The sequence below is a fragment of the Chlorocebus sabaeus genome, chromosome 15, assembly GCF_047675955.1.
Source record: "Chlorocebus sabaeus isolate Y175 chromosome 15, mChlSab1.0.hap1, whole genome shotgun sequence".
NCBI lineage: Eukaryota > Metazoa > Chordata > Mammalia > Primates > Cercopithecidae > Chlorocebus > Chlorocebus sabaeus.
The window spans coordinates 81,671,398-81,683,775 of record NC_132918.1 but is presented as its reverse complement, the minus strand read 5'-3'; the positions used below and the strand labels follow the sequence as shown (position 1 = coordinate 81,683,775).

At 42.1% G+C, this 12,378-nt stretch overlaps 1 protein-coding gene across 3 annotated transcripts in view; it reads right to left on the bottom strand.

Moving 5' to 3' along the window:
• The window catches only part of STAC (SH3 and cysteine rich domain), a 168,036-nt gene that overhangs the window by 61,774 nt on the left and 93,884 nt on the right, over positions 1-12,378 (bottom strand). For 2 of the 3 annotated variants that reach the window (XM_008009473.3, XM_008009472.3), the window contains exons 3-5: positions 3,580-3,680; positions 1,300-1,381; positions 122-237 (exon numbers count right to left, since the gene is read on the bottom strand). In XM_008009473.3, coding sequence (XP_008007664.3) covers positions 122-237; positions 1,300-1,381; positions 3,580-3,680 — 299 coding nt within the window. The remainder of the gene's footprint in view (positions 1-121; positions 238-1,299; positions 1,382-3,579; positions 3,681-12,378) is intronic. The other variant, XM_038003049.2, reaches the window with a different exon arrangement.

The following is a 12,378-nucleotide window of genomic DNA, read 5'->3' as shown; positions in this document are numbered from 1 at the left end:
CTGACTCCCTGCAGACCTGCCCTCATGAGGCAGTTAGGTGGAATCCCCCATACTGGAGTGCCTGAGGCCCGCTCTGCCCAGGACCGCCATAGACAAACTGAGGAAGGAAGAGGATAATTACAGAGGTTCTGTGAGGTGAGTCAGAGCCACTGCCGGAGCTGCCCTTCTTTGTCCTCTGGGCCAGGGAGGTGCCGAAGCGGAGGGTCTCGTAGACAGGGTCCACCTTATTGCCACAGGCTGCAACAGAAGAGAAAGTTCATCTGAGGAAGCTCATCTGAGAGGACCCAGCCAACTGCTTACCACATCTCCTGGGTGAACAGCACCTGAGAAGCAGGTTCTGTGCAGAGGACCTCAGCCTCTGGGTAGACAGGGCTTTCATGGCCAAGTGTTCCTCACAGATGTGCCCCCATACAGCATGCTCTCATTTGCAGGTCCTGCCATGTACCAACTAGTACTCTGCTCCCAAATTCTTCCTGATTGGATTTCCTCTTTCGTTTCTCCTCTCTAATTTCCAGGTTCTTGCAGGGACCAGCTTTACTTCCTCTACTGGGAGGCTGTGCTCACCAAGGTACAAAGCCTTGAGACACAAAGTTTACAGTAGGAGGCAACCATTTTAGAAATAACTTGTCACTACTGAGCCTCATTAATTTCTAATTGAAAGCTTTCTAATTTACAAATTTCTAGTTTAAAACTTGCCCCCCTAAAAAAGCAAAAATAGATGTCGAGATTTTCAGAGAGAGAAAAAAAACAATAGAAGTAAACTGAAAAATATTGTTAGAGAAGAAATCCAAGCCAAAGCTATCAATAAATATAGGGTATCTTTTGATCTTCATCAGAGAATAATATATTCACTCAGTTCCTACTAAGCATTGGTGTATAACCTATATTTATTTTTTATAGCAATTATGAAACGCAGCAATTGCTGTTCTCATTTTGTAGGGGTTGACAGGTCAAGTAACTTGTTCAAAGACACACAGTTGTCAATAGGGAGCTGGGCTTTGAGTCTGGTCTGGGGGATGCCATGCTCTGTTTTCTTTCCACTTCACCATGCTGCTGACGGGATTACTAAGCCTTCGGGACTTAGGTGTTTTCTGAGCTTCATCAGGGAAAGGATGAAAATTCCTGGACAATTTGGTCCACTTTATGTTTCCCTTCCAGCAAAACACACAGTCATACCCCAAACAGCCACCAAACAAGTACAAAGAGATACCCCATGGGTTTTGCAGCCCTGGGAGGACAGTAGCCATTACTAACTTTGCTGCTTCAAACTCAGCTCAACCCATCAATGTCCCGACTCACCAATGGGCATAACTTCTTTAATGCAGCCAAACTGTTCATGAATGAGCAAGGGGGAACTGTAGTAACGCCGAAACCCCTTTGGCTGGAGAGAGAATGAGGAAGGCAAGGGGTTAATGTCAAGGTAGATGGAGAAAATCATACAAGAGCTCCCTAAATAAAACCAAGTGGTTTCTCCAGGAGCACCCTCCTGTCTCCCATTAACATGCTGATTTATCCTATAATTCCACGATTTAACCCCAGCAGGGACACAGAGGCAGGGAGGAATAGTGGCAACAAGCAAGTTACACTCTATCCAGAAAACAAGGTCCTGGCCCTGACCTCCGCAGTCCTGCCTGTCCTCCTTCTGCAGGGCACTGCAGCCTCCTTTGTATCCCAGATCCTCATTGCCTCCTGGATTACAAGTGGACTGCCACATATTATTTCACCACAGTTTGTTATTGTGGTTTGTTAAAATAATATAAATAAAAGAAAGGCCTGGGCATGGGTAAGTAGACCTCAGAGGGAGGCCTCAAAGCTCTTGTATATCTGAAGAGCTTTACCCAGAATCATTTGCTCTGTGTTCTGGATTCTGTTCTCTCTTTTTCCGACCTCTCCTTCATGGTCTGGCTTGGCTTATGGGAATCACCACTGGAGAAGGAGAAGGGGAAGCAGGGGAGGCAGAAGTTTGAGAAAAGAGACATTGCAAATCAGAGTAAATAGATAAACTAAGAACCTGGACTCACTATACGCCACCACCGGATGGGAACTTGGTGGCCTAGTCCCTACTAGAATTCCAGAATCCTCTGTAATGTTCCTGGAAAGTGGTGTCCCTTGTCAGTACACTGTCAGTGATGGTAGGGGGTGAAGGAGCATTCACTAACCCTAGAGGCAAGACATTATCTTTTATCGCTAAGACTTAGTATCCACTGATGTTAGGCCTTTCCCCAGGAGCCTCAAAGGACAATAGAGTTACTCTTCTAAACTTTAGGCCTAAAATTTTTTGAAGACAGCTGTTGATGTCCTGTCTAATTATTCTCTAGGGTAGACATTCTTGGTACTTTTTACAATTCTTTGGCCATCCTAGTTTCAAATACCCTCAAATTTGTGCTCTGGATTGCTTTTTGAAAAAAAAATTTTGAGATAGGTTCTAGCTCTGTCACTCAAGCTAGAGTGCAGTTGTGCAGTCTGGCTTACTGAAACCTCTGCCTTCCAGGCTCAAGCGATCCTCTAATCTCAGCCTCCTGAGTAGCTGAAACTACAGGCACACACCAACACACCCAGCTAATTTTTAAATTTTTTTTTTTTTTTTTTTTTTGAGACAGAGTTTCGCTCTGTCGCCTAAGCTAGAGTGCAGTGGCGCGATCTTGGCTCACTGCAACCTCCACCTCCCGGGTTCATGCCATTTTCCTGCCTCAGCCTCCTGAGTAGCTACAGGTGCCCACCACCACATCCCGCTATTTTTTTTTTTTTTTTTTTTGTATTTTCAGTAGAGACGGGGTTTCACCATGTTAGCCAGGATGGTCTCGATCTCCTGACCTCATGATCCACCCGCCTCGGCCTCCCAAAGCGCTGGGATTACAAGTGTGAGCTACTGCGCCCGGCCTAATTTTTAAATTTTTGTAGAGACAGGGTCTCACCATGTTGCCCAGGCTGGTCTCGAACTCCTGGGCTTAAGCGATCGACCTACCTTGGTGTCCCAAGTGCTGGGATTATAGGCGTGAGCCATTGTGCCAGACTTGAATTGCTTCTTAATCAATATGTGGCACCAGGACTGAAGCCCATCCACCTGAGATGGTATGATCAGCCATCCCAAGGGCCATTCAATCTCCCTTGGTTTGGCCAACATGATTCTGTTAAATTGGTGCTGATACTTATTACTCTCTCCTCTTTTGTGTGGGCTTAGCTCTTATCCTCTCTTGCTACCCACTGAGCTGACAACCAGGGAAGCACTAGGGTGACCAACCATTAGTTAGCCTGGGGCTTAGGGGGTTCCTGAGATGCACGACTTTCACTTTTAAAACCTGAACAGTCCCAGGATGTGGGACTTTCAGTATTAAAACTGAGAAAGTGCCAACCTGGGAGAAGTTAGTCACTCTATTAATGACTGTGACTCCCTTTCAAGGTGGGGCACTGTTGATTAGGTTGACAAAGTTCCTTGTCCTTGTTTTCTGATGATGCCAGTTAGGAAACCAAGCTGGCAGCCAGTTCTGGGGTGCTTTGCTCAGGGTTTCAGGGAAGGACTGCAGCAGGCAAGTGCCCTAGCAGGAAGGTGTGGGCCTCACTCCCGGCACAAGCCCTTACCAGCTTGCCCATGCACCGCTGGGGTGCCAGGCCATCTGTGCACTTGTGGTGGATGCTCATCTTACAGGCTTTGCAGCGCAGTCCATGCTTAGCATTTGTTCCTGTCAGGCACATGGCAAATTTTGGTTAGGATACAGCCTGCCCTTTCCTGCTGATTAGTCTAAAATCACAGAAAACAAGGTTCCCTCTATAACCAGGTAATTCTTTCCTACAACTTTTTCATGAAGCTTTCAAAATAGAAAAAAATATATATATGGTAGATTCTTTTGCTTTCTCCTACATTTTCTACCTAAGGTATACACTCTGGTTTCTCCCCATCTTTCCTATTCACTACTCCAGCAACTCTAAGCCTCCTCCATGTCCTTTGTTCCCTCAATTCAAGCTAGTAAATTCCATTTTCTTTGCTTTTCATGTAGATGACTCAGTTCTAATTTTCTGTGTCTTACTGAGTATTGCAAGTCCTGAACTTTCATGTATTTTCTTCTTTCTATCACCGGATCTGAGCTGTTGGACAAATTCTCAGGGAAATGATTGATTCGGGGGAAGGGCAGGTCTGTGTGAGACTGGGGCTGAGAGTCTTCTAAAAAGGGGAGAGAGGACTCAATCAGATGCCAACCCCAGCCTGGGGAAAGAGGACGAGGATATGAATGATAATGAAATTGCGGCTGAGGTGAGTCACTTAGCTTCTTGGGACAGGGTGCTATCATGGAGTGAGAAGAAAGAAGGCGGAGAAGAAAAGGCAGAGAGCCATCCTGGTAGCTGCATGCACAAAGGCCCAAGGCAGGAGCACTGGAGAGGAACTGGGAGGCCCAGGAAGAGGGCAGGGTGTGGGAGCTTCAGGAAGATGGCAGGTGCTGCATACCGGTGTTCATTATTTCAGAAAGTGGCTGGATAAAGGTTAAGACAGGATGTTAAAATGGGTGTGTTCTCCCTTCATCTAATCCAAGACAAGAGAATGCAAGACAAGAGGTGCCATCTGCTCTGATATCCCAAAGTAAGAGGGTAGGTTCCCAGGCAGGTCTCAAAGAGGTGCCCAAATGAATTGTTGCCACTCTTAGATGACCAAGCACCTCATGTATTAGAAAAGAGGAAGAAAGGTGAGGTAGTGGAGAGAGGATTTCTTTGCAGAGTTGTTGAGACACTATCAGTCTTATCCCTCCTCCTTTACCATGATGAGAAGGATGGGGGGGTGCTCTGTTTTCTCCTCAGTCCTGAGAGGGTCTCAAGGGACTATTTTAACAGCTTGACCTGTGTGAGTCTGTGGGACATACGGCTGTGGCCACACCCATTCTTGGAAAAACCTAAAAATAAGAGACAGGTGGCCAGGGGTCCTGTTAGTCTACCGAGGAGACAGTTGTATGAACAGGGTCTGCACTCCAAAAGCTTGTTAGGAGAAGGGTTGGTGAGTCCAACAAATATGTCATTCTCATGGATCAGATATGGATTATGTCGAATGCTATCCAAGATGACAACCTGGAGAGACAACAGGATTTCAACAAAGTAAATGTCTTTAGAGAAGAGATACAGAGACAACAGGATTTCAACAAAGTAAATCTCTTTAGAGAAGAGATACAGGAATGAATACATCCATGTAGTGCGAGACATGAAATCAAGATACCCTCTGTACAACACAGCTGACCACAGACCCAAAGTGAGGTGTGTGTGAGGGTCCCAAAGTGAAGATGTCCTAAGATTACAAAATCCACCCTCTTCTCCACAATTGCCTCACCATCTAGCCACTCTCACTGCTTCATCTGTTTTTGTCCTCCTCCAACCCAATGTGTGTGCAGTGCTGGGGTACTGTTTTAAAATGTAATCAAATCATCTCTATTTCTTGCTTAAACATCTTTCAGCAGGTTCTGTCTGCCTTTCTGATGTATTATAAGGTGCTCATCCTACTGGCAAGGCTCTGCATGCTTTGGGAGCCCACCTTTAACTTGATCTCAGGCCAATCCCTCTTGCTCACCATGCTTTAGCCATGTGGTCTTCTTATAGTTCCTTGAATACTCGAGTTCTTTAATTCCTCAGCTCTCTACACATGCTGCTTCATATGCTTGGCATGCGGTTTCCATCACTCTTCAGTTGGCTAGCAACCCCTCAGTCTGTGGATCTCTTGGCATTTCAATGAAGCTTTCTTGAAAACATTTCCCACCCTTGTCTAAATTATCCTTTTCCTCTTACTTTTTCTCCCAACACTCTGTGGTTATCTTTCACATCATTTATCATGATGATTATTTATTTGAAAGTTTGTTTTAGTCTGCCTTTCCCTCTGGACCATGAACTCAATGAGGCTAAGGACTGTGTCTGTTAATTTGCCTCGATATTCCCAGCTCTTGAGCATGACGCCTGATAAAGATACATTAAATAAATTAATGAACACATTTTTTTCATGGTCACTCATGAACTGAAGCAATGGTGGCTGGTTTGAGATAATTCGTGGAAGTTGATTAATCAACGATGCATACATAGTGTTCAAGAGCTGAGAGGGGGAACTTGAAGATCTATTTGTATTATTTCATTTCAAAGATGAGATGCCTAAGGGTCCAAGTAGTATAAGATTTGCCCCAAGTTGGAGAAGGTCCTGCCTAGTTTCACCTTTTCATTGCTTGTCCTAAATATTTCCTCCTTTTATTTGGGTTGTTTAACCTACATGAAGATGAGGTTGGGGCTAACTGGATGATAACGTAAGTGTGGGTAAGACTGGCATGTAACCTGGAAAAGCAACAGGCAAACCCCTGAATGCGAAAAGACTTAGAAACCCTTCAGGAGGTATATTACCTGAAAACTTTCTTCAGGATGGCATCATTTCACATGATGTGTGTCTGCTGTCATAGTCACTTCACAGAAAGCTGAAGTGACACATAAACACACTATAAATTATTGGGCATATATGCTTGTTTATAAATACTCACTGAAAAGTCCCTTTTCCTTTTTGAGAATAACTACTTAGCTGAAAGACTGCTGTGCTTTCAAAAGACTGGACTTTGAAAGCAATTACTTACTTTTCGTTTTCAAATTAGAGAATGCTATTTGTGCTCCATGTGGGAATTTGAGTAAAAGCTTCAAAGAAGAAGTTATTTCATTATGTGCTGGACTCTGCAATAGTATCATTATATGTTAAAATATACATATTTTATTCAGGCCCAAACACCATGATTTCAGTTTTCCATATCTGTTCTTATACAGTATACTGTTTTGTATGAACCAGGCCACCAGCAATTATTTGGTTTCTGATGTTCCAATGTCCATTCTGGGATAACAAGAATGATTGAAGAGGAAAACTTTCATTCTGCAGCTTAGAGAATAGTTCAAAAGAATAATTCACATCACAGCAGTGGCATTAGTTTATTGTAGCAAGATATGGAGAAGCCATGGTCTGCCCTGTTTTATCACTAGTGACCACCATCACAAAGTCACTGCTGCAAGTGACCCTTATGCGTGAATAGAGTAGGAAAAACATAGTTTTAAATTTGAATCTGTCTCAGTCTGGCTCTTTAAATTTAAGAAAACTACTAGTATTTCTGGAACCTCAGCTACATCATTAAATGGGACTAGTACTGTCTACTCTCAGAGTTTTTAATAGAATAGTATCACAACGTATGCAAAAGGATTGCATGGGTTTAAATATCTGGAAGCAAAGATGCCACTGAACTTTGGATAAACAATGGTGGACCAATCATATAAATTTCCCACTTAGTCCTACCAACACTGTACTAAAATTACAGCCCAGGAATTTAAAAACAAAACGTATACTACACAGAACAAGGTTATTGGAAGAAATAGCAAGAATAGATGAGAGTTTAACATATTTGGAAGATAAAAGGCAAGTGGAGATATGGTAAGCAACTTAGTAGATGATAGAGAGACTGAATGTCTCAGTAACAACTTGGAAACTAGAAGAAGATGAAATTTCAAAAGCTGTTAAAATTTTCTGAGAAAAAAAAGATTTGCAACCCAGAATTTTATGCCCAGCCAAATTATTAACATGTATGAAGGTAGAATAAAGATATTTTCCTATCTTCAGGGATTCAGAATATTTACTTTACACATATGTTTTCTTAGAAAACTGCTAGAGAATATGACTCAGAAAAACGAGGGACTAAATCAAGAAAGAGGAAAATATCAGATCCAGTACATAACAGAAGAACTGACCACCGACACCGAGGAGAGGTAAGCGGTATCCCACTATGATAACTCTGCAGTACCCGTACACTGGAGGGTCAAGAAGAAGTAAGCCAGCAGACTTGGAAAAAAAAAGCACTTTAAAGTTTATTGATAGCCAGATGCAGTGGTGCATGCATATAATCCCAGTACTTTGGGAGGCCAAGGTGGGTGGAGGCCAGGAGTTTGAGGCCAAGAGTTCAAGACCAGCCTGGGCAACATGGTGAAACTCCATCTCTAAAACAAATTTAAAAACTAGCCGGGTGCGGTGGTTCATGCCTGTAATCCCAGCACTTTGGGAAGCTGAGGTGGGCAGATCATTTGAGGTCAGAAGTTTGAAACCAGCCTGGCCAACATGGTAAAAACCCATCTCTACTAAAAATTCAAAAATTAGCCAGGCATGTTTACGCCTGCCTGTAGTCCCAGTCATTCAGGAGACTGAGGCATGAGAATCGCTTGAACCCAGGAGACAGAGGCTGGAGTGAGCTGAGACTGTACCACTGCACTCCTGCCTAGGTGACAGAGTGAGATTCCGTCTCAATAAAAAAAAAAATAAAATAAAAAGTTTATTGATACCTTTGAGGTTTTGATACTGTAATAGATATGGCATTTGATGAATCTGTGAAGGCATTTAAAAAAATAATTATAGATACACGAAACGTTCAGGAAGTAAAAAAGGCAATTTTTAATTTGAGGAAAAATAAAATCTGTGTAAGATTGTAAGAAATGTACAGTACTTGAATCAGAAGTGAACAATAGCCACAATAGGGCATCAATTGGCCATGTATCACAAAATTGTGATAAAACTACTTGGGAAGATGGAAGTAAGGGAGCAAAGACTGTGATATGACTCTTTGTAGAAGGTGACAGCAAGGAAGAAAGAAACAAGGGGTGTTGCTGGAGATGTGAGAGCTGAACCCTCATCTTATGCAGCAGGAAGTCAACAAAGTCAATAAACAGCAGCAGAAGCACAGCATTTAGAAGTGCTGAAATAAATGACAGAAGAAACAATGAAAGAGGACAAAAGGATTGCCTTTCAGACGCGAATCTGGGATGAGACAGTTTCTGTTGTAGAACTTTCAGTACCATCTGCCTTTAAACTATTCTCATGAACTACTGTAACAAAAAGCAGGTAAAAAAATGAAGTCTCTGGAAACAGGGTAAAGCCATCCCTCAGAATGATGCGGCTCTCGGGATACGGAGATGTTGGGAAAACATGAAGCTAGCTCATCACATAAGTCATCGGTTCTTCCCTGGGCATTTGAAGTCTGGGCTAAATTAAGACAGTTTTATAAGTTACAGCTGAAAATTATTAAAAATGTTAGTTATGATGTTCAAATGGAGTTTGGAATGGATCAATGCAAGCCAATACTACACTGATTAGGAGATAGGCAGTGGGCTGTTTTATGAGCGTGGTATCATTGGCCACTATGCTTAAGTGAGCTGTCCACAGAGAGCCAAATATTGGAGTGCAAAGACATCTGGACATAAATGCTGGAAGAAAATATTGAAAAGCTTTTCTCAATGCTGGTGGCTGAACCTACTACACTAAATGGCATGCATCCACTTTTTTAAAACAATGAAATTAATTACATATATCTGTAAAATAATTAACTGGACTCATTTTGGTAAGATTTTGCCATTGAGGCATTGCTTAATCCTCAATCCAATTTTATATAATGTCAGAGTTAAAGATAAAACAGGATAAAATGGTGATTTACAATTGAGATTACTTAACTACAAAAATAATTTGGAGAATGAGTACACATAAACTTGTATAAGAAAAGAAATGTAATCAGTACAGTACTTAAATCAACAATGAACAACAGTTATAATTCTTGTTAATAATTAGTCTGCTTCCAGATTGTACAAGTATAGAATTACTCCTGTAATTTATTTGACGAAATTAGTATAAATTAGACAAAAAAGACTCTTTACCATGATTTAAGAAAAATAATTCTCATTTTAAAAAATAATTTAAAAAATCTGTAACTACACATATAGAAATGTCCATCAATATTGCTTAGATTATATAAAATATCCATAAGTGATTCTAAGGCAAATACAGGCAAGATAGTCCAAAGACTTTCTAGGCCTCTGCTTTTCCAGGTTTAGCTATTGGACTCCTCTCAACGTCCACCAGTACAGGGGCATGGCTGGGAAAGGAGCCTGTGAGTGAGACCTGCATCAAGAGTTGTGCAGAGCCCAGAGAAGGTCAAATGATCATGTCACAGAAGGGTCTTAAAGCTGGAGAGAGGAGAGCAAAAGTAATGGGTAATTTTCAGTGCCAAGGCAGACAAGAGGAATTTAAGGGCTAAGGATGATGCAAACAGTAATAATGACGACAGAGTCAGTACTTTTAAACTAAAGGCTGTAACAAAACTGGTGCTAGACAGTAAAAACAGGCCTAATAATGCAGCTAGCTCTATTCATCAGCAGTTTGCCCTTGAATATACACTAACACAAGGAAGAAACAGAATCACATGGAGATCACTAAAGCAGCTCTCCACCATGGAACCCCTCCCTACTTTCCTTGCTTCATTTTCAACGTGACACTTTGGGTTCCTCCTTTGATTTATCAGATCATTTATGGTTCCTGGCAAGGGTGGCTGTGTCATGCCTTTTGAAGGCTGCTCATGCTGCCTTCCCTGCCTTTCTTGTTTGACTGGTAAACAGTCTTACTTTCTATGAACCACCTCTAAGTACTTTCCAAAACCTCCTGCACACACATCCTCCCTCCCTCCACAACTGCAGAACCCGCCACTCTCCTCTGTCCCCTCATTGGTCTCAGAGCACCTGTTACAACAGGACATCTCCTCTTCTGTTATGTGGGACGTGACATGAAATGGTGGATTCTTTACCTCTGGGTCCCTGTGGTCAGTGAAGTGCTTGGTATAAAGTACATCACTGTCCCTCAGGAAAGATTAGTCTACCCAGGCCTGGACAGGACAAATGTCCAGGCTAAGAGAATCCTGGGGCTTCACCCCTTTAATTCTATTGAAAGAGCTGGACTTTTTTATGTGGCCCCTGACTCCTGGAGGTCTGCATGATCACCAGGCTCGAGTCTGCCTACAGATCTTTATGTATGGGCTCCCAGCTGGCTAGCCTTGCTTTTTATTCCAGTGTTCTAATATGACTGCCTCCAGAACTCTCCAACCTCCCAGGTCACCTTGCAATGCAGGCCAGATACTGTTCCATCAGACTCCTACCTGACCTAGGAGGCTGGCTGAAAGCTGATTCTGGGAATCACTCTTTCTGTCTCTGCTATTGGCTCTGCATATCCTCCTACTCTCCTCAAAGTAGATGTTGAAAACCATCTGGACAAGAACTAAGTTAGCTGTGCCTCTCGACCTTTCTAATTTTGCTTGTGGACTTCTCCCTGTTAATAACTTGCGTTGGCCTCTGCCTCCTCCTTATAGAATGAGTTTTCGCCTCCCTGGGTGACCCACGACAGCCTCTGTGAACACTTAGTTATCCTGACAGATGCTTCAGACTTCTATGACTGCTTTTACCTCACATGTATAACCCAGAAGTGCCTGCCATCATATACCTAGACACATGTAATAATAGGAGTGTGGAAGCATAACGATTTAGCCATAGTTTTATGTAGTGATTCAATGCAAAGGCAACTGACTAAACACATAAATAATGGCCTGAATGATCACATGTTTGGAATATTGAGTTCCACAATCAAAGGAATGCATAAATTGTACATCCTTAGTGCCATTATTGAAACCTGTGGCTTCAAAATCTAAGAAATCACGATGATTTGAAGAAGTCAATGCTCCATAGCCGAATTAAAAAAAAACATAACGTGACGTATTTTCATTACTTTCACATGCTGCTTCTCTTTGATGTGAAGTAATGATGTGGGGACAATTTCTAAGATTCCGAAGTCACGTAAAGCTAGCTAAACCAAATGGAGCCACTGAGCATGATTTTTTCCCTTCTCATATAGACAAAGGGTAATTTGAAAGAAAAAAATGAATTGAGGAAAAAATCAAACTAAGTTTCAAAGAGTTTGTCAGTGAATATACAAACACACATACACACACACACACACATACACATGAGAAAAGCCATTGTATGAGAAGTCAGAAACTTGAGTTTTTATCCTGATTCTATCTTGATTTACTTCTGTATTCTTACATTTGAATAGGAAGGAGAAAAGGTAGGAAGGAATTAAAAATGATTGAACTCTTATGCACCATTAGGCAATTTCCTGGATGCTTCCTCACTTTATTAATAAAAGAACATTACTTTTTATATAAAAATATTATAACAGGGGAAGTAGGGATAATAGGTAACTTCATTGGAAAGAATGAATAAATGTTGAGTTGGATGGGTATATAATTCACTGACTGTGCAGCTCAATATTGAAACTTTTCTCTCCTCTTATGATCTCAGCAGTCTGTGTGGCATTTCCATTGCTTTAGTTTTGCAGGTTGCGTATGAAGGCCTAACAATATGCAGCTAAGTGAGGACAGGAGTAGGACTAGGGTCCGGGTCTACACAACTCTGAAGCCCAGCTCACTTCCCTTCTCCTCGCTGCCTCTTCCAGCCATCTGCACACTGACAGATCTCTACTCTGATCTGGTCTAGATTTCTTCCACTGAAAATGAAAGGGCATCTGTGGCT